Source organism: Aquarana catesbeiana, linkage group LG01 (genome assembly GCF_042186555.1).
Source record: "Aquarana catesbeiana isolate 2022-GZ linkage group LG01, ASM4218655v1, whole genome shotgun sequence".
NCBI classification, from domain to species: Eukaryota; Metazoa; Chordata; class Amphibia; order Anura; family Ranidae; genus Aquarana; species Aquarana catesbeiana.
The window spans coordinates 597,096,843-597,119,860 of record NC_133324.1 but is presented as its reverse complement, the minus strand read 5'-3'; the positions used below and the strand labels follow the sequence as shown (position 1 = coordinate 597,119,860).

The window sequence follows — 23,018 nt, the reverse complement described above, 5'->3', positions numbered from 1 at the left end:
TGCCCCATTCTATGTGGTGGTTCACATAAACTCGGTTCTCACAGGGATCCTTAAAAGCCTGAACATCACACCTACTTTCAGCAGGGTGAAGGAGATGTTATCTGGATGGCACTTCCTCAAAACTAATATAAGTCCCAAGGTGGTGGCAGAATCCCCACTGGCCAAGGATATGTACACCCAACCTTGATCTTGGTATAATCTGCTATCTCACAGGCTCACCTGCTATGCTCAGTATTGTCCCCACAAACTATCCCGAATCTGGACAACTTCCTTTATATTGCTACACCCCTCAACTAATCTTACCTGTCAGCTTTCTGAGATAAGAGCTACTAGTGCATTAAGGCAGTCTCCTGCCCACCATAGTTACAAACTCATAGCCTGTCTAGAACAGTCGAGGGGACACAGAGCTTTGGTTCACCTGTTAGAGTATTAATCTTTCTCTGGGGCAGCTTGTTCCTGCTCATCTCTGAGCAATTGGCCTGTCCCTTTACCCCTGTCCTTTCCATTCTCCTTCCCTTCCTCTATCTTATTTTTTTCTCTTAATCCTTCCTTCCCCCTATATCTCCCACCATCTTTCCATCCCAAGATCCTCTACTTCCCAACCTTGCTCATCTCTCTTTTGCCTACTCCATATCCAAAATACTCCCAAATACACCCCCAATTCACATTATCTGCACGGCACCTAAATAAACTCCATTGAGCATGTTTTCTCTGTGCATTATATCCTTGAATACCTAGGGCCTTAATGTGCCTGAACAATGCAGGCACATTACTTCCTTTCAAGAAACTTGTTTTCGGACAGGAAAAATCTTTTATGAAAGACAGATCCTTTCCTAGGGTCTTTCATAATGGCAAATTGGACTAAAAGTCTTCAGGTGTGAGCATTCTTATTTCCAGCTATACCTCTGTTTTTGATAAACAGCTTCAAGGATGAAGAGGGTTGGATTATTTTTGACAAAGGCACTGTTGGCACTCAAACAGTTTTATTAGCTAGTGCGTACTTGCCAAACTAAAACCAAATCCAGTCTTGGACCCTCAGATTCCTGGCAGATTTTAAAAAGTACTGGTTCTGAGGGGTGATATTAATCTCATACTGAACCGTGCTCCAGACTCCTCTAAAGTGTCCTCCAGGTTCTCCCATGTAGCTCTTAAAGTGATTGCAAACTATCGCCTTGTAAAACAGCCCATTCAGTTTAAAATAGAACTGAAAGGCAAAACATTTGTGTATAGATATAAAAAAAAATTATAAATACCTTTTTCCCTTTTTTTTATAAGTGATTACATTCCCCCTGTTCTATCTGTTCTCAGCTGCATAAGAGCTGGGGGGAGGAGGAGCATTACACTGAGCTTCCCTGTGAAAGGCTGTGCAGGTGGGGTGTGTCAGGACAAGTCTAATCATTGGAAGAGAGCAGGCTGAGTTCCCAGCACAGTTAGAGAACTTACCACAGTGTATTCTCCTGCTTACTGCTTAGTGTGGTCAGTTTTTAATAAGAGAGCAGAGGGACAGGCAGAACACCAGATATTTCACACAAAGGAAGTAATACAAAGAAAACAGGATACTTTCTCATACAAGTACATGGTACAGCAGGCACAGAGCAGAAATATGAATGTTGGGGTAACAAACACTTTAAACAACTTAAAAAGGGTCTGCATTTACACAAACTCACAGACGTAGCTTCCCTTGGTCACATGCATGAATATTGGTAACATCACATTCTCTGACTATGCTCCTATCTCTGTTGATGTAACACCTTAAGACCTTGCCTTTGGGAAACTAAATTCAATTCATTACAAAAAAACATTGAGGTTGCGCTGGACATAATGAAGGAGCTCAAATCATATTTTGAAACAAAACCAACTATACCTCAGATATGTCCTCTTTTCTAATCTGGGCAGCAAATTAAGCACACACTCAGGGAGTCCTGATTGAACATAGATCCAAACTTAAAGTGGTATTAAACCAAAAACCAAAATGTAATATATTGCAGTTTACTAATCCTTAGATGTGGTGGCTGCATTAGTTTTGGTTTTTTTTAGTTTGTTTCCCTTTGTTTTCACCTAATAAAGCCAGTAATAAGCCTCCTGTCTTAGAGTGTCTACACTCTGAATGAAGGAACAAGAAAGGCACCTTGCAATGTTAATATGGGGGAAGGGGAGTATTATACGTATTAGCAGATTTAGATGCACTAACAAATTGAAGCCAAACTCCATCTAACACTTTAAAAGCACTTACAGCAACAGTTTTGTTTTGGAATAAAGGTTTTACATAAACAAAGAAACGTATCGTTGTAAGTACCCCTGTCAAATGGTTTGTTTCAGCCTTCTAACTGCTACATCTGCAAGGCAGCTTGTTCTGTTAAAAAAACAGACTTGCTGGGCAGATCATCAGATGAAAATAAAGGAAAGAAAGCCTTAAAAAAGAAAACTAATGCAGCCACCACATCTAAGAATTGGTGAGCTGCATTACAATAAACGTTTGCATTATATTCTATAAGTAACACATAAGTATCTCCAAAACACTGACATAGAAGCTGAGATGATACAACTTCGGGAATCCTTGAAATCTCTTTACCTTTCCAAAGTCAAAGCCACTCTGGTGAAGTGCCAATTAAACTTTTCTGAATACAGTAATCAGTGCAGCAAGCTTCTAGTGCATGCTCTTTGGCTCCAGCAATCAAAATCTTTTATAATCTGTTTCTTCTCTAAACAAGGCAACAAAAAAGTACACTCTACAGAATAGCAGTTTGCCACCACATCTTCAAAATGTTATTCATGGTAAACAGGTAATAAGACACCTAACAGAGAGGCGAGCGACAATAAAACGTGTGCCATTAACATTATACACTCAGGCCTGTTAAAGCTCAGAAGGAGCTCAGAAGGAAGACTTATGACTGGTCCTTCCTCACTTTGAAGTCTTTTGGGCTGGGTCCACACATGCTGACATGAATCCATTCACTCTATTCCACTCCTTCAGAAAAGGTGGTTCCTTTGTATCCTCTCAGATGCGTTCCCTATAACAAATGGGACCAATGAGGGCTGTCCCCTTGCTTTTCTTAAGACAGTAAAAGCTAACCCCAACATCAAGGAAATTAAGATGAGGCGAGCCCAATATAAAATATCTGCTTAAGTGGATGATCTTAATTATTTATTATTATGTTCCAGACATCCCTATACCTATTCTTATGGCAGAATTTTTAGATATATTAAGAGCTAACTGACTTTTAGATAAACTAAAATCAGAAACAATGAATAGTTTTATTTCCCACTCCCAATACTCTAAAATAAAGCAAAACTTCCCTTTCAAATGGATGTCCCCATTCCTGAATTACCACAGAGCCCACCTACACAGGGCTCTGTACCAAATGTATTCCCTCAACTTCCTACCACTCATTTAAAAAAAAAACAAAAAAAAACAAGATAATAATTCTTGGACTCAAGGAACTTTCTCGTGGCTTGGCAGGTGTAATGTCATCATGCAAAACATTATACCATGGATCCTACACCTACTGCAGGTCCTACCTATATCAGTTCTGATTTCTTTTTAAAAGAAGGAGGGAAGGGAAAAGAGCCTTCTAAATTTTTATGGACCAACAAACCTGCCAGATCAAAGCAAACCATTCTTTGCCAGCTAAATGGTGGCAAATTCCTGCCATATATTGAACTCTAATATTGCAGCCCACCATACCAAAATCACAGACTGGTGTAGACATTAGCCCACAAAATGTTGAAATTGGAGAGATGGAGTAGTAGATGCACTCCAGTGGTGTAACATACCGTATTTATCGGAGTATAACACGCACAGGCGTATAACACGCACATTCATTTTAAGAGGGAAGTTTCAGGAAAAAAAATATTTTTTAAATAAGGAACTTTGAAGCAAAATTAGGGTCAGTGCCCATCTGCAGCCTCACCATTGCCATCAATGCAGCCTGATCAATGCCCATCTGCAGCCTCACAAGTGCCATCAATGCAGCCTCATCAGTCCAAATCAATGCAGCCTCACCATTGCCATCAATGCAGCAGCCTCACCAGTGCCATCAATGCATCATCCTCACCAGTGCCATCAATGCAGCAGCCTCACCATTGCCATCAACGCAGCAGCCTCACCATTGCCATCAATGCAGCAGCCTCACCATTGCCATCAGTGCAGCCTGATCGATGCCCATCTGCAGCCTAGAGGGGACAGGGAGGGCGGCGAGACGAGCACCGACAGATTACATACAGTGAGAATCTCCTATGATAGACAGAACAGTGGTCCAATGGCGGCCCAGGAGATGGAACTTTCTATTACAGAGGCCACCAAGTAAACAGGTGATTCTCACTGTATGTAGTCTGACGGCGCTCGTCCCACCCCCCTCCCTGTCCCTTCCGAGGCAGCTAAAATTGAAGCATTGGCGTATAACACGCACACGCTATTTGCACCCAATTTTCATGGTGAAAAAGTGAGTGTTATACGCCAATAAATACAGTACTTCCCACTAGACCTTAAATGGCACCAAACTCTGATGCCTACCTGGGTATTTTCTTGTCTGGAAGGGCATCTCTGTGACCTTCTTCAAGTTTCTCTATTCTAGGGAATACCACTTTCCCTCCATCCCTACTAAGAAAGGCAGACAGACATAGAGCTTCACACTTATTGTAGATCACCAGTGGCTCATCCAAATTACCATGTCTACTGACCATGCCCCCACTCCCCGGGACATTGGAGACAGAGACAGCTCTCACCCTTTTTGCTCACTCCTCCGTGCCTCTACTTTTGACTGTCTCTTGATATTTTTTAAACAGAAGTGCTATAACACTGACCCAGCCCCACATTTCCCATCTTTCACTTATTTTTTTCTACAAGAGGACCCTGATGCCCCTCCCCTTCTTGAACAGAAGGAAGACCTTAATCTTCAGTTTAACGCAAAAACATGCACCCAATTCCTTTCCTTGTCCCTCAAATTTTCCGCTAGCAACACATACCAAGGATCAGTATATAAAATCTTAACTCCACCTCATATTCTTGAACACATCAGATTGCTGCTGGAGATGTACAACTTCTCAAGGTGATCTCCTTCATATCTTATATTCCTGTCTAGGGATGAGCCGAACACCCCCCGGTTCGGTTCGCACCAGAACCTGCAAACGGACTGAAAATTCGCACGAACGTTAGAACCCCATTGACGTCTATGGGACTCGAACGTTTGAAATCAAAAGTGCTCATTTTAAAGGCTAATTTGCATGGTATTGTCCTACCCGGGTCCTACCCCAGGGGACATGTATCAATGCAAAAAAAACTTTTAAAAACAGCCGTTTTTTTCGGGAGCAGTGATTTTAATGATGCTTAAAGTAAAAAAAAAAAAAAAGTGAAATATTCCTTTAAATATCGTACCTGGGGTGTGTCTATAGTATGCCTGTAAAGTGGCGCGTGTTTCCGGTGTTTAGAACAGTCCCTGCACAAAATGTCATTTTTAAAGGAAAAAATCTCATTTAAAACTGCTTGTAATGTTGGGTCCTGGCAATATGGATGAAAATCAGTGAGACAAACGGCATGGGTACCCCCCAGTCCATTACCAGGCCCTTTGGGTCTTGTATGGATATTAAGGGGAACCCCGCACCCAAATTAAAATAAGGAAAGGTGTGGGGCCACCAGGCCCTATATATTCTGAACAGCAGTATACAGGCGGTGCAAACAAGACAGGGACTGTAGGTTTGTTGTTAAGTAGAATCTGTTTGTAATTTTTAATGGGTACATTTTTAACGTGTTTAGCTCCAGCCAAAAAATCTTTAAGCTTTTTGGAAAACATAGGGAAGGGTTATCACCCCTGTGACATTTGTTTTGCTGTCTTTCCTCCTCTTCAGAAGATTTCACCTCACTTTTTGTCCCAATGACAAATGTTTTTTGAAAATTTGGGTTTTTTTGTGGAACAAGGATTGGAAAGCATCAGTGGAAAGGATAAATGTTTTTCCCATATTAACTCTTACAGGAGAGAATTTCCCTTCCTAGGGGTAGATTTCATCTCACTTCCTGTTGTCTCCTTCCGTTTGCAAGTAGGAGTCGTTTGTAAGTTAGATGTTTGAAAGTAGGGGCCTGCCCTATATACTCAGCAGAAATTTGGGCCTTAGGTGTTGTTGTGGCCACAACACTGTAAGCCCTCACAGGGCCCTGCTGTGAAATATTAGATCAAGAATTGTAATTACATGCCCCTGTTGAACAAGGGCAGAAAAATTGGGCCTTTGGTGGTGGTGGTGGTGGTGGTGCTAGTGTGCCACAACACTGTAAGTCCTCACTCGCTCTTGGTGGGTGCAGAAATGGGCCCTGCTGTGAAATATTAGATCAAGAATTGTAATTACATGCCCCTGTTGAACAAGGGCAGAAAAATTGGGCCTTTGGTGGTGGTGCTGGTGCCACAACACTGCAACCCCTCACAGATACTCTAGTTGGAATGCAGAAATGAGCCCTGCTGCAAAGTATTGCATCAAAAATTGTAATAACACGCCCCTGTTAAACAGGGGCTGAAAAATTGGGCCTTAGGCACTGGTGCTGGTGCCACAATACTGCAACCCCTCACAGATACTCTAGTTGGAACGCAGAAATGAGCCCTGCTGCAAAGTATTGCATCAAAAATTGTAATTACAGGCCCCTGTTAAACAGGGGCTGAAAAATTGGGCCTTAGGCACTGATGCTGGTGCACAACACTGCAACCTCTCACAGATACTCTAGTTGGAACGCAGAAATGAGCCCTGCTGCAAAGTATTGCATCAAAAATTGTAATTACACGCCCCTGTTAAACAGGGGCTGAAAAATTGGGCCTTAGGCACTGGTGGTGGCGCCCAGAACCAAAAATGTTCTTACAAGCTATCAGCGTGATGATTGAGGAGGAAGAGGATAATTACTCAGGGATAGTCACTCAGCATCAGCATAGGCAGTCTTTGAAGGGATCTGAGATTTCAAAAAAAATTATTCAGTTACATCACCATCAGGTGCTTGGTAGCTGGTGGTGATCCAAGACTGATTCATTTTTATGAAGGTCAGTGGATCGACCGAGTCGGTGGACAGACGCACCCTGTGATCGGTTACAAAGCCTCCAGCAGCACTGAATGTGCGTTCCGAAAGAACGCTGGATGCAGGACAGGCCAGTAGCTCAATTGCATACTGTGCAAGCTCTGGCCAGTGATCCATCCTTAAGACCCAGTAACCCAGAGGATTTTCGGTGGGAAACGTGTCCAAGTCAGATCTTGCCCCTAGGTATTCTTGCACCATGTAAAACAGACGCTGGCGATGGTTGCTGGAACCAATCATACCTTGGGGCTGCGGACCAAAAAATTGTCTGAACGCATCGGTCAGACGGCCACCTTCTCCACCGCTCCTTCTTTGACTGACCGAAGCCTCAGCAACACGTTGTCCAGAAACAGGAGTTTGTAACCTCCCAGTCTCTGGGAACGCGTTGCACAGACCTTTCTGCAAGGCCTCCCGAAGATGTTTCATCCTCTGCTCCCTCTGCGATGGCAAGATAAGGTCTGCAACCTTACCCTTGTAACGTGGATCAAGGAGGGTTGCCAGCCAGTATTGGTCCTTCTCCTTGATACCATGAATACGAGGATCCTTACGCAGGCTTTGCAGGATCAGGGAGGCCATGCAGCATAGATTTGCTGAGGCATTCGGTCCGGAGTCCTCTGGGTCACTAAGGAAGACATGGTCCGTAGCCACCTCCTCCCAGCCACGTACAAGTCCATGTGTTTCTTGGGACTGATCCCTTAAAGACTGCTGCTGATGCTGAGTGCCAGGCTCCACCTCCATACTGACACAATCTTCCTCCTCCTCCTCCTCCTCCTCTTCCTGTGTGATCGGCGGGCACGCAGGAACACTGTCTGGATAAAGGGGGCCTTGAGAGCTAAGGAAGTCCTCCTCTTCCTGCCTCTGTTCTGCCTCAATTGCCCTGTCCATTATTCCACGCAGCGTGTGCTCCAACAGGTGGACAAGGGGGACAGTGTCACTGATGCATGCACTGTCACTGCTCACCATCCTCGTGGCCTCCTCAAATGGTGACAGGACAGTGCATGCATCCCTGATCATGGCCCACTGGCGTGGGGAAAAAAAACCAAGCTCCCCTGACCCTGTCCTGGTGCCATAGTCGCACAGGTACTCATTGATGGCCCTCTGCTGCGTGTGCAGCCGCTGCAGCATGGCTAACGTTGAGTTCCACCTGGTGGGCATGTCACAGATTAGGCGGTTCTTGGGCAGGTTGAACTCCTTTTGGAGGTCCGTCAGCCGAGCACTGCCATTATATGACCAAAGGAAATGCACACAGACTTTCCTGGCCTGCCTCAGGACATCCTGTAAGCCCGGGTACCTGCACAAGAACCGCTGCACCACCAAGTTAAGGACGTGAGCCAAACAGGGCACATGGGTCATTTGTCCCTGTCGGAGGGCAGAGAGGAGGTTGGTGCCATTGTCGCAAACCACCATTCCTGCCTTAAGTTGGCATGGCGTCAACCACCTCTGAACCTGCCCCTGCAGAGCTGACAGAACCTCTGCCCCAGTGTGGCTCCTGTCCCCCAAGCACACCAGCTCAAGCACCGCATGGCATCTTTTGGCCTGCGTACTTGCGTAGCCCCTTGAACGGCTACGGAGCACCGCTGGTTCCGAGGACAAAGCACAGGAAGAGGCCATGGAGGAAGAAGAAGAGGAGGGGGAGGAGGAGAGAGGTGTGTCACAATCATTAGCATTTTGGAGGCGTGGTGGCAGAACAACCTCCAACACTACTGCACCTTGTCCTGCATCCTTCCCAGCTGCCAGCAGAGTCGCCCAATGCGCCGTGAAACTTAGGTAACGTCCCTGTCCATGCCTGCTGGACCATGAGTCAGCGGTAATATGCACCTTACCACTGACCGCCCTGTCCAGCGAGGCATGGATATTGCCTTCCACATGCCGGTAGAGAGCTGGAATCGCCTTCCGTGAGAAAAAGTGGCGATTGGGTACCTGCCACTGAGGAACCGCACATTCCACAAACTCACGGAAGGGGGCAGAGTCTACCAACTGAAAAGGCAGCAGTTGAAGTGCTAGAAATTTTGCCAAGCTAGCATTCAACCGCTGGGCATGTGGATGGCTGGGAGCAAACTTCTTTCGGCGGTGCAGCAGCTGGGGCAGGGAAATTTGCCTGGTACAATCTGACGTCGGTGTACCAAAAGCAGATTGCCCACAAGTACTTGGCTGTGACACACCTAATTCTACACCTTCATTCCTCTCAGTGCAGGTCTCAGAGAGGACTGAAGGTATAGTGGGGTTGGAGATCTCAGCTGATGAGGAGCAAGGAGAGGTCCTCTTTGTTCTTTGGTGTGGGTCTTTTAGATACGCTTGCCAACGAACTGCATGGCAGGTCAACATATGTCTGGTCAAGCATGTGGTACCCAAGCGGGAGATGTTTTGGCCACGCGAGATACGCTTGAGACATATGTTGCAAATAGCAGCGGTGCGATTTGATGCACTCGTCTCAAAAAAGGCCCACACCAAAGAACTTTTTGAATAACGCACAGAGACTGCAGCGCCCTGCACATGTGGAGCTTTGGGGTGTGATGCAGTCAAGGTGCTGCCCTTAGGCTGGCCCCTGGAAGGCATCCTGCCTCGTTGGTGATGTGCCGCCTCCTCCTCCTCCTCTCTCCTATCAGGCACCCACGTTGAGTCAGTGACCTCATCATCCCCAGTATGCTGCAGCAGGGGGAGCATGACTGCCAGATTGCTGTCCTTCTTGGGCACCCCCTCTGTCCGTGCTCACATTACTGCCTTCATCGAGCTCAGTATCATCATCAGAGCCTTCCAAACGCTGGGCATCCTCCTGGAGCATGTACCCAACACTGTGGTCAAACAGTTCGAGGGAATCCTCAGGAGGACATGGTGGGGCTAGGGAAGGAGTCACTGATGACATTGAGCCAAGGGAAGAGGCTGCTGCTTTGCCAGACAAAGTACCCTGGGTATGGGTGAGAGAGGATGAGGAGGATGAGGACGGCTTGGTCATCCACTTGACCAAGTCTTCCGCATGTTGCGGCTCAACACGGTCAGCTGCCAAAAAAAAGGCCAAGCGTGTCCCACGGCCACGTGCTGATGAGGATGCACCGTCTCCACGACCAGCACTAGACACAGAGCCTGCTTGCCCTCTCTTATTGGCTTGTGACTGTCTGCCTCTCCTTCTTGGCCTTCCAGACATACTAATGGCCTGTAGCTGCACTAAGCTGGGATATATATATATATATATGTACTGATACTGCAGCTAGCAAAATCAACTGCCTGCCTGTAGTATGAGAACCCCACCAACCTTCTACAGGTAGCTTTAGCTGAACACTGTGCAGAGCTCACAAAAAACTAACTTGTAGCTTTTTTAGCTGCCTGCGGTAGTGATAGGATCAGGAAAACACCACCAACCTTCTACAGGTAGCTTTAGCTGAACACTGTGCAGAGCTCGCAAAAAAATAACTTGTAGGTTTAGCTGGACACTGTGAGGAGGATGCACCACACTAACTTGTAGTTTTAGCTGAACACTGTGAGCAGGACGCACCGCACTAACTTGTAGGTTTAGCTGAACACTGTGAGGTGGACGCACCACACTAACTTGTAGTTTTAGCTGAACACTGTGAGCAGGACGCACAGCACTAACTTGTAGTTTTAGCTGAACACTGTGAGCAGGACGCATTGCACTAACTTGTAGGTTTAGCTGAACACTGTGAGGTGGACGCACCCCACTAACTTGTAGGTTTAGCTGAACACTGTGAGCAGGACGCACCCCACTAACTTGTAGTTTTAGCTGAACACTGTGAGCAGGACGCACTGTACTAACTGTAAATAGTCTAGCTGCCTGACTGTGGTACTAATAGGATCAAAAGAACACCAATTTTCTTCAATTTTCTTCAGGTAGCTGTAAATACTGTAACAAGATAACCCTGCCTGTCAGTAAGAAGATAACAGGAACGGATCTAGCTGAACACTGTGAGCAGGACGCACTGCACTAACTTGTAGCTTTAGATGAACACTGTGAAGAGGTCTCACTACACTAACTTGTAGGTTTAGCTGAACACTGTGAGCAGGACGCACAGCACTAACTTGTAGTTTTAGCTGAACACTGTGAGCAGGATGCACCGCACTAACTTCTAGGTTTAGCTGAACACTGTGAGGTGGACGCACCGCACTAACTTGTAGGTTTAGCTGAACACTGTGAGGTGGACGCACCACACTAACTTGTAGTTTTAGCTGAACACTGTGAGCAGGACGCACCGCACTAACTTCTAGGTTTAGCTGAACACTGTGAGGTGGACGCACCACACTAACTTGTGGTTTTAGCTGAACACTGTGAGCAGGACGCACTGCACTAACTTGTAGCTTTAGATGAACACTGTGCAGAGGTCACACTACACTAACTTGTAGGTTTAGCTGAACACTGTGAGCAGGACGCACCGCACTAACTTCTAGGTTTAGCTGAACACTGTGAGGTGGATGCACCGCACTAACTTGTAGTTTTAGCTGAACACTGTGAGCAGGACGCACCGCACTAACTTGTAGGTTTAGCTGAACACTGTGAGGTGGACGCACCACACTAACTTGTAGTTTTAGCTGAACACTGTGAGCAGGATGCACTGCACTAACTTGTAGCTTTAGATGAACACTGTGCAGAGGTCTCACTACACTAACTTGTAGTTTTAGCTGGACACTGTGAGCAGGACGCACCGCACTAACTTGTAGGTTTAGCTGAACACTGAGGTGGACGCACCCCACTAACTTGTAGTTTTAGCTGAACACTGTGAGCAGGACGCACAGCACTAACTTGTAGTTTTAGCTGAACACTGTGAGCAGGACGCATTGCACTAACTTGTAGGTTTAGCTGAACACTGTGAGGTGGACGCACCCCACTAACTTGTAGGTTTAGCTGAACACTGTGAGCAGGACGCACCCCACTAACTTGTAGTTTTAGCTGAACACTGTGAGCAGGACGCACTGTACTAACTGTAAATAGTCTAGCTGCCTGACTGTGGTACTAATAGGATCAAAAGAACACCAATTTTCTTCAATTTTCTTCAGGTAGCTGTAAATACTGTAACAAGATAACCCTGCCTGTCAGTAAGAAGATAACAGGAACGGATCTAGCTGAACACTGTGAGCAGGACGCACTGCACTAACTTGTAGCTTTAGATGAACACTGTGAAGAGGTCTCACTACACTAACTTGTAGGTTTAGCTGAACACTGTGAGCAGGACGCACAGCACTAACTTGTAGTTTTAGCTGAACACTGTGAGCAGGATGCACCGCACTAACTTCTAGGTTTAGCTGAACACTGTGAGGTGGACGCACCGCACTAACTTGTAGGTTTAGCTGAACACTGTGAGGTGGACGCACCACACTAACTTGTAGTTTTAGCTGAACACTGTGAGCAGGACGCACCGCACTAACTTCTAGGTTTAGCTGAACACTGTGAGGTGGACGCACCACACTAACTTGTGGTTTTAGCTGAACACTGTGAGCAGGACGCACTGCACTAACTTGTAGCTTTAGATGAACACTGTGCAGAGGTCACACTACACTAACTTGTAGGTTTACCTGAACACTGTGAGCAGGACGCACCGCACTAACTTCTAGGTTTAGCTGAACACTGTGAGGTGGATGCACCGCACTAACTTGTAGTTTTAGCTGAACACTGTGAGCAGGACGCACCGCACTAACTTGTAGGTTTAGCTGAACACTGTGAGGTGGACGCACCACACTAACTTGTAGTTTTAGCTGAACACTGTGAGCAGGATGCACTGCACTAACTTGTAGCTTTAGATGAACACTGTGCAGAGGTCTCACTACACTAACTTGTAGTTTTAGCTGGGCACTGTGAGCAGGACGCACCGCACTAACTTGTAGGTTTAGCTGAACACTGAGGTGGACGCACCCCACTAACTTGTAGGTTTAGCTGAACACTGTGAGCAGGACGCACCGCACTAACTTGTAGTTTTAGCTGAACACTGTGAGGTGGACGCACCGCACTAACTTGTAGTTTTAGCTGGACACTGTGAGCAGGACGCACCGCACTAACTTGTAGGTTTAGCTGAACACTGAGGTGGACGCACCACACTAACTTGTAGGTTTAGCTGAACACTGTGAGCAGGACGCACCCCACTAACTTGTAGGTTTAGCTGAACACTGTGAGCAGGACGCACCCCACTAACTTGTAGTTTTAGCTGAACACTGTGAGCAGGACGCACTGAACTAACTGTAAATAGTCTAGCTGCCTGACTGTGGTACTAATAGGATCAAAAGAACACCAGCAATTTTCTTCAGGTAGCTGTAAATACTGTAACAAGACAAGCCTGCCTGTCAGTAAGAAGATAACAGGAACGGATCTAGCTGAACACTGTGAGCAGGACGCACTGCACTAACTTGTAGCTTTAGATGAACACTGTGCAGAGGTCTCACTACGCTAACTTGTAGGTTTAGCTGAACACTGTGAGCAGAACGCACAGCACTAACTTGTAGTTTTAGCTGAACACTGTGAGCAGGACGCACCGCACTAACTTCTAGGTTTAGCTGAACACTGTGAGGTGGACGCACCGCACTAACTTGTAGTTTTAGCTGAACACTGTGAGCAGGACGCACCGCACTAACTTGTAGGTTTAGCTGAACACTGTGAGGTGGACGCACCACACTAACTTGTAGGTTTAGCTGAACACTGTGAGCAGGATGCACCCCACTAACTTGTAGGTTTAGCTGAACACTGTGAGCAGGACGCACCCCACTAACTTGTAGTTTTAGCTGAACACTGTGAGCAAGACGCACTGCACTAACTGTAAATAGTCTAGCTGCCTGACTGTGGTACTAATAGGATCAAAAGAACACCAGCAATTTTCTTCAGGTAGCTGTAAATACTGTAACAAGACAAGCCTGCTTGTCAGTAAGAAGATAACAGGAACGGATCTAGCTAAACTGAATACAGTGTATATATATATATATATATGCAACACCTGGGATGCATATATATACACAACACACTGTAAGTGCAGCTAACTGACTGACTGTTCTGCCTAATTTATCTAACTCAAATCAAATGACACTGTCTGTCTCTCTCTCTCTCTATCTATGAACGCCGGAACACACACTACACAGGGCCGCCGTGCAGGCAGCCTTATATAGTGTGGGGCGTGTGCTAAATCCGCAGAGCCATAATTGGTCAAAGCCTCCTTGGCTTTGGCCAATTACGGCTCTCTGTTCAGACGGCGCTGTGATTGGCCAAGCATGCGGGTCATAGTGCATGCTTGGCCAATCATCAGCCAGCAATGCACTGCGATGCCACAGTGAATTATGGGCCGTGACGCGCCACACGAATTTGGCGCGAACGGCCCATATCGTTCGCAATTCGGCGAACGGGTGAACAGACGATGTTCGAGTCGAACATGGGTTCGACTCGAACACGAAGCTCATCCCTATTCCTGCCCTAAATTGGAACATTTTTGAGTCGATCAAACTAAATTTACTGGTAATTCACTGTCAAAAAATCCATTTTTTTCCTGCAGAAGGTGAAGTTTCTGAAAGAACATCCCCCAAGTTGGCTAACAAAACATTATCAGTTTTGGTGAGCCAACTTTCTACTATTGATTTATGACAAAGGTACAGTATATATTTTATATCATCTACCTGATTAAGTCTCATGTGGTAATTTTCTTGCAAGTCCTTACGCTCATTTAGAAGTTCCTCCACTTGATCTCTGCTTTTATCACTTGAAAGCTTACCATCCTGTGATACAATGAGGAAAAGGAAGTTAAAGAAAAAAGCTAATGCAACAATTATTATTATTATTATTATACAGTATTTATATAGCGCCAACAGTTTACGTAGCGCTTTACAACTTGAGGGTAGACAGTACAAGTACAATACAATTTGATACAGTAGGAATCAGAGGGCCCTGCTCCTTAGAGCTTACAATCTAAGAGGGGAGGTCAAGAGATACAAGAGGTAATAACTGTGGGTGATGTGCTGATTGAGAAGATAAATGTACAGTTGTTAGGTGGGGGCCAGATAGGCTTCTCTGAAGAGATGAGTTTTCAGGGATCGTCTGAAAGTGGATAAAGTAGGAGAAAAACGGACGGATTGGGGTAGAGCATTCCAGAGGATGGGGGAGGCTCTGGAGAAGTCCTGAAGGCGAGCATGGGATGAGGTGACAAGGGAGTTTGAGAGCAGGAGGTCTTGGGAGGAGCGAAGAGAACGATTAGGTTGGTATTTTGTGACTAGGTTAGAGATGTAGCTAGGGGCCAAGTTGTGGATGGCTTTGTAAGTTATAGTTAGTATCTTGAATTTAATTCGGTGACTGAGTGGCAGCCAATGGAGGGATTGGCAGAGGGGTGTAGCAGACGCTGAGCGGTTTGTGTGGTGGATGAGCCTGGCCGCAGCGTTCATGATGGACTGAAGTGGGGATAAAAAAACAGGAGGCTCCAGAACTCACTGGTTATTTCACCTGTGTCTAAATGCCAGTATCCATTCAAGAGGGCTGTGGCACTGAGCAACTTGTCACAGAGGGCTCCTTAGACCCCTCTGGTGAACAAACCCCTGAAACACTACTCTCCCTCCAGAAGAGCAGAGCTAAGAGTCCTTAACCTTGTCTATCATCTTATGGGCTTTGCTGTTCACCTCCAAAATCTTCCTAACAGCACATTTTTTTAACCCCATTAGAGTGAACGCTGTGTCTTGTTTCCATGAAATAACATATATTCTACTAAATAAATTATTTATTATTGGTGTTTATTGCTGGCAGTCAGACATTGGGACTTCCACAGAAAAATAGGGGTTGATTTACTAAAACTAGAGAATGCAAAATCTGGTGCAGCTCTGCATAGAAACCACTCAACTTCCAGTTGTGTTTGTCAAAGCTTAATTAAACAGAAAAAATAACACCTTAAAGAGGCATTTACTTATAAAAAAAAACATATATAGGAAGAGGTTTAAAGAATGTATTCAATACCATTTTGATTCCTTGCGTACAAAAAACCCTACTCTAATGTCTACATATGTACAACAATGATGTATGGGGATGTCTAAATATTCACAGTGGCAGGTAACAAGAGGTATTACTCTGGGCCCTACCACCCCTCAAGACCCTTTTGCAACTGTACCACTTTTCAGCACCCTTCTCATCCTTTTAATATTTTGCCAAACCCAAAAATCTTTGCAATTAATTCCCTGTTTCAAGACCCAGAATATATTAATGTAGGGACATAACATTCATGTCTGTGTCTACTCTACCTTTATGATACCCTACATATCTTACCTTAAGTTCCTTTAGAGTTCCCAAAAGAAATGTAAAAATCTGTTCTTTCTCCTTATCTAATTTTACATTGCTCTTGAGATGACCTATAAAAATAACAAGAACATTAAACACTACTAGAAATGATGTTCATCTCTACTGCCATTTGTACAATATTTCAATATGTACAACCCAAACTTACATTCCAGTTTCCTCAGTAAATCTGCCAGATGTTGATAGCAGGAAAGAATAATCTCTGTATTCATTTCAGATCTTTTACTGGAAAGAAAACAAAATGTCTTAGTACCCAAAAATGAATGAAGCAATGCTGATTTCAGCTCACATCTTGTAATTAACGTGTTCAAGACTACAGAAACCTAGGAGCAGTCAGCACACATTAAAATGTTAATTGAAAATTACACTGGTATGCACAACAGTAATGTGTTCCAATCTAAATGTATAATCTATAATTATCACAAACAAAACTAGGGTAAGAATACAATAATTACTATGTGTACTATGGGAACATTTAACCCATCTTATGCAATATTTTCCCAAATTGTTACATTAAAAGAGTTACTTGACTCTTGGAGGGAAAATACTCACCTATCAGCATGCAACAACTTGGAGGACAAGATTCTTTCACAGTATTCCAGTTCCACCCCCGGGTGAGACATACTTCTTCTTTGATCTACTTGATCCATAACAATGCAGATTCCTGCCCACAGCTGGATTATAACAAGGTATACATCTCTTATTGATGCTAGCATTTCCAAACATTGACAAGCTACCTACTACCCAACCTTGTATATTACCAAGCTATGTTTGTGCTATTTTTTGCTTTTTTAACCCCTTCTAACTTAGGCTTTATGCAAGAATGTTTTCTTAACTACTGCAACAAAAGATCAAATTGGAAACAATATATTTATCCTGTCAATGAATTTGATTGCTTTCTTTTTTTTTTTTTTTTTTTTATGCAGTAAAATAAAATGCATCCAGTGTGAACCAGCTTGATAGTGGTAGGTGAGATGTACAGTGCATCCGGAAAGTATTTGCAGTGCTTCACTTTTTCCACATTTTGGTATGTTACACCCTTATTTCAAAATGGATTAAATTAATTATTTTCCTCAAAATTCTACAAACAATACCCCATAAGGACAACGTGAAAAAAGTTTGTTTGAAATCTTTGCAAATGTATTAAAAAAAAAAATGAAAAAAAACACATGTAATTAGGTATTTACAGCCTTTGCCATGACATTCAAAATTGAGCTCGGGTGCATCGTGTTTCCACTGATCATCCTTGAAATGTTTCTACAACTTGTTTGGAGCCCACCAGTGGTAAATTCAGTTGCTTGGATGTGATTTGGAAAGGCACACACCTATCTATATAAGGTCCCACAGTTACCAGTACATGTAAGAGCACAAACCAAGCCATAAAGTCCAAAGAATTGTCTGTAGACCTCCAAGACAGGATTGTATCAAGGCATAGATCTGGGGAAGGGTACAGAAAAAATTTTGCAGCATTGAAGGTCCCAATGAGCACAGTGGCTTCCATCATCCGTAAATGGAAGAAGTTTGGAACCACCAGGACTCTTCCTAGAGCGGGCTGCCCAGCCAAACTGAGCGATCAGGGCAGAAGGGCCTTAGCCAGGAAGGTGACCAAGAACCCAATGGCCACTCTGACAGAGCTCCAGCGTTTCTCTGTGGAGTGGAGAACCTTCCAGAAGATTAACCATCTCTGCAGCACTCCACAAATTAAGCCTGTATGGTAGAATGGCCAGATGGAGGAAGCCACTCCTGAGTAAAAGGCACATGACAGCCCGCCTGGAGTTTACCAAAAGGCACCTGAAGGACTCTCAGACCATGAGAAACAAAATTCTCTGGTCTGATGAAACAAAGATTGAACTCTTTGGCCTGAATGGCAAGCATCATGTCTGGAGGAAACCAGGCACTGCTCATCACCTGGCCAATACCATCCCTACAGTGAAGCATGGAGGTGGCAGCATTATGCTGTGGGGATGTTTTTCAGCGACAGGAACTGGGAGACAAGTCAGGATCGAGGTAAAGATGAATGCAGCAATTTCTTGTTAAAAAAAAGATGAATGCAGCAATGTAGAGAGACATCCTTGATAAAAACCTTCCCCAGAGTGCTCTGGACCTCAGACTGGGGCGAAGGTTTATCTTCGAACAGCCAAGAGCACACAGCTAAGATAACAAAGGAGTGGCTATGGGACAACTCTGTGAGTGTCCTTGAATGGCCCAGCCAGAGCCCAGACTTGAACCCGATTGAACATCTCTGGAGAGATCTGAAAATAGCTGTGCACTGACCCACCCAACCTGATGGAGCTTAAGAGGTCCTGCAAAGAAGAATAGGATAAACTGCCCAAAAATAGGTGTGCCAAGCTTGTAGCATCATACTCAAAAAGACTTGAGGCTGGAATTGGTGCCAAAGGTGCTTTAACAAAGTATTGAGCAAAGGCTGTGAATACTTATGTACATGTGATTTTTTTTGGTTTTCTTGTTTTTATTAAATTTGCAAAGATTTCAAAAAAACTTCTTTCACATTGACATTATGGGGTATTGTTTGTAGAATTTTGAGGAAAATAATGAATTTAAATGCATTTTGGAATAAGGCTCTAACATAACAAAATGTAGACAAAATGAAGCGCTGTGAATACTTTCCTGGATGCACTGTAGGTTTTCACACTAATAAATCAAACCACTTATGACACTAACGTGTAAGGCTGAAACTACTTTAGAATAGAACTGTCAAAAGCATGGCAATAAGTCAACTTGGCACACCACCTGGGTCACTCTAGGCCACAACATGTCTGGCATATACAGAAATATGACCACTGTAAAAATAGTAATGATAATAATAATAAATATACCATTTATCATAAATTATATACCTCTCACAATCCAGTTGAAGTCCATTTCCATATTTACGGTCATCAACCTTTGACTCACGTTTCACTTCCTGTGGAAAGATTGTGACTAGATATGGCTAGATAGTATTTACATGGCAAAGGAAACATTTTTACTATCAATCTAAATTATTTGCAAAAGGTAGCTGACAGTGTTTTCTTTTTAGAAGTTCATCACAGGTTATACTCTGATATAGGAAAGGTGGGTGTAGAAGTAATAATGAATTGGCACTGTGTATCTTTCTGAAATCTAGAGCTTTATGAAAATAGCCCTAATTGCCCTTATGAAGCAAACAATAAAGTCACAATATTTCTGCTGCATCTTCTGTAATGTAAAAAAAATTATTCAATAATGGTGAGACGCCATCATAATTGAAGGGGTTCAGGGGAGAGGAGAAAGCTGTTTATTCAACCGACGATCCTCCGGTCCATTGGTAAACGCTCTGCCATGATCCAGCGGTAGACTTTTCCTGAAGTCCTCCCGCCCAGAGCAGGAACAGTCCACAGCACAAGACCGCTAGACTGCTGGGGGTAGGACTCACAGGGACTGGTCTTGTGTGGGAAGGATCAGGGAATTAAGTATGTATATCGCTGTTTTCTAATCCCCTAGACAAAAACGAGTAGTTGACCTATGCAGTGCGGGCACAGCCCCACTGCATAGGAAAACAGTTTTTTTTTGCCCAGAGTTGGGTTTGAAACTGCTATGTAAAGTAGCAGACACTTCTAGGTTGTTTTATTCAGTAAGCACCCTGAGAGGCATTAATACTGGGGTGATCTGATATGCAATTTCAGCAACCTACCATAAGATTACCATTCATTCCTATTTTGGGGGGGTCTGTCTCCAAGAAACAAACATCTCTGGTGCTGTCCATGGCCGCCCAGCAGTGTAAAGTAAACATGAAAGTAACCAGAATGTTGGTAATTTGACAATAATGCTGCATTTACTGCATAATTGCTGGCATTTTCTTCTTTGGGTGATTCAATTTCTTGCTCTACCCCTGTGTTTATCTCTTTTGCTATGCCATATGAGATAGTAGGCAGTAGGATGTCAGGGTGTGGTAAAAATGCAGATCAACCACCTGTAATGCCCTGTACACACGGTCGGATTTTCCGACGGAAAAAGTGCGATCGGATTGTGTTGTCGGAAATTCCGATCATGTGTGGGCTCCATCTGACTTTTTCCGTCTGAATTTCCGACACACAAAGTTTGAGAGCAGGCTATAAAATTTTCCGACAACAAAATCCGATCGGTTAAATTCCGATCGTGTGTACACAAATCCGACGCACAAAGTGGTACGCATGCTCAGAATAAATTAAGAGACGAAAGCTATTGGCTACTGCCCCGTTTATAGTCCCGTACGTGTTTTACATCACCGCGTTCAGAACGAGTGGTTTTTCCGACAACTTTGTGCGACCGTGTGTATGCAAGACAAGTTTAAGCCAACATCCGTCGGAAAAAATCCATTGATTTTGTTGTCTGAATGTCCGATCAATGTCCGATCGTGTGTACAGGGAATAAGTGTGAAAAGAACCTAAAGGTGCTTGTTGTTTAAGATCTGCATCAGTTTATTTTGTGCAGTCTGTTTGCTTTATATTTACCCCTTTACACATCAACCAAATGTCTCATTTCACAACTTTCTTGGAATAAAGAAAATTCAAAATTACAATAATTAAACACAGGGTCGCTGGTGTGGTAAAACAATCATTTATTTCATATTCATCATCATTAGTATTACAGTGGGGACGGAAAGTATTCAGACCCCATTACATTTTTCACTCTTTGTTTTATTGCAGCCATTTGCTAAAATCATTTAAGTTAATTTTTTTCCTCATTAATGTACACACAGCGCCCCATATTGACAGAAAAACACAGAATTGTTGACATTTTTGCAGATTTATTAAAAAAGAGAAACTGAAATATCACATGGTTCTAAGTATTCAGACCCTTTGCTCAGTATTTAGTAGAAGCACCCTTTTGATCTAATACAGCCATGAGTCTTTTTGATAAAGATGCAACAAGTTTTTCACACCTGGATTTGGGGATCCTCTGCCATTCCTCCTTGCAGATCCTCTCCAGTTCTGTCAGGTTGGATGGTAAACGTTGGTGGACAGCCATTTTTTGGTCTCTTCAGAGATGCTCGATTGGGTTTAAGTCAGGGCTCTGGCTGGGCCATTCAAGAACAGTCACGGAGTTGTTGTGAAGCCACTCCTTCATTATTTTAGCTGTGTACTTAGGGTCATTGTCTTGGAAGGTAAACCTTCGGCCCAGTCTGAGGTCCTGAGCACTCTGGAGAAGGGTTTTGTCCAGGATATCCCTGTACTTGGCTGCATTCATCTTTCCCTCTATTTCAACCAGTCGTCCTGTCCCTGCGGCTGAAAAACACCCCCACAGCATGATGCTGCCACCACCATGCTTCACTGTTGGGACTGTATTGGACAAGTGATGAGCAGTGCCTGGTTTTCTCCACACATACCGCTTAGAATTAAGGCCAAAATGTTCTATCTTGGTCTCATCAGACCAGAGAATCTTATTTCTCACCATCTTGGAGTCCTTCAGGTGTTTTTTAGCAAACTTCATGCGGGCTTTCATTTGTCTTGCACTGAGGAGAGGCTTCCGTCGGGCCACTCTGCCATAAAGCCCCGACTGGTGGAGGGCTGCAGTAATGGTTGACTTTCTACAACTTTCTTCCATCTCCCGACTGCATCTCTGGAGCTCAGCCACAGTGATCTTTGGGTTCTTCTCTCCCAATAGCTCAGTTTGGCCAGACGGCCAACTCTAGGAAGGGTTCTGGTCGTCCCAAACATCTTCCATTTAAGGATTATGGAGGCCACTGTGCTCTTAGGAACATTAAGTGCAGCAGAAATGTTTTTGTAACTTTGGCCAGATCTGTACCTTGCCACAACTATGTCTCTGAGCTCTTCAGGCAGTTCCTTTGACCTCATGATTCTCATTTGCTTTGACATGCACTGACATGAGCTGTAAGGTCTTATATCTTATATAGACAGGTGTGTGGCTTTCCTAATCAAGTCCAATCAGTATAATCAAATACAGCTGGACTCAAATGAAGGTGTAGAACCATCTCAAGGATGATCAGAAGAAATGGACAGCACCTGAGTTAAATATATGAGTGTCACAGCAAAGGGTCTGAATACTTAGGACCATGTGATATTTCAGTTTTTCTTTTTTAATAAATCTGCAAAAATGTCAACAATTCTGTGTTTTTCTGCAATATGAGGTGCTGTGTGTACATTAATGAGAAAAAAAATGAACTTAAATGATTTTAGCAAATGGCTGCACTATAACAAAGAGTGAAAAATGTAAGGGGGTCTGAATACTTTCCGTCCCCACTGTATTATAAAAAAAATCTTCCTTTAGTACAATATACCTTTTTTCTTCTTAGCTTTTGTGGCCTCCTAGAATTCCTGAAGCTAGAATCACATGATGACCCAGAGAGTAAACTGCCATGTATAGGGCTCACACAACTGTTATCTTCAGGTTTCTCAATCTGGATTTCTCTAGTAGCCCTGAAACAAACAGCAACCTAATAAGGTAGAAAAAAGGCTACAGTCTTTCAATCCTAGGAATTTATCTTACCTCTGAAACTGTTCTGTTTATCCAAAAAAAAAAAAACAACGTGACCACAGAGCTAATAATTATCCTGACCGTGGGTAATAAAAAAATGTTTTGTTTTGATGACACCAGTAATGGCTGTTGTGGCGAACGCGGGTGTCAGATCCCTGCTCTCCTCGCTAACTTGCAACGAAGGACCGGCCAACCTCACACCACGCTGTCACTTACGTAACAATGCCACTCTCAGTTGCGCCCAGCACAAAGATTTTCCAGCTT

The 23,018-nt window shown here is 44.0% G+C and overlaps 1 protein-coding gene across 3 annotated transcripts in view; it reads right to left on the bottom strand.

The window, feature by feature from the left end:
- LOC141107625 (uncharacterized) overlaps window positions 1-23,018 on the bottom strand; it is a 105,343-nt gene that overhangs the window by 6,874 nt on the left and 75,451 nt on the right. For all 3 annotated transcript variants that reach the window (XM_073598502.1, XM_073598495.1, XM_073598509.1), the window contains 5 exons: window positions 22,558-22,696; window positions 19,157-19,224; window positions 16,447-16,523; window positions 16,269-16,351; window positions 14,642-14,740 (listed from right to left, as the gene is read on the bottom strand). In XM_073598502.1, the coding sequence (XP_073454603.1) occupies window positions 14,642-14,740; window positions 16,269-16,351; window positions 16,447-16,523; window positions 19,157-19,224; window positions 22,558-22,696 (466 nt within the window). The remainder of the gene's footprint in view (window positions 1-14,641; window positions 14,741-16,268; window positions 16,352-16,446; window positions 16,524-19,156; window positions 19,225-22,557; window positions 22,697-23,018) is intronic.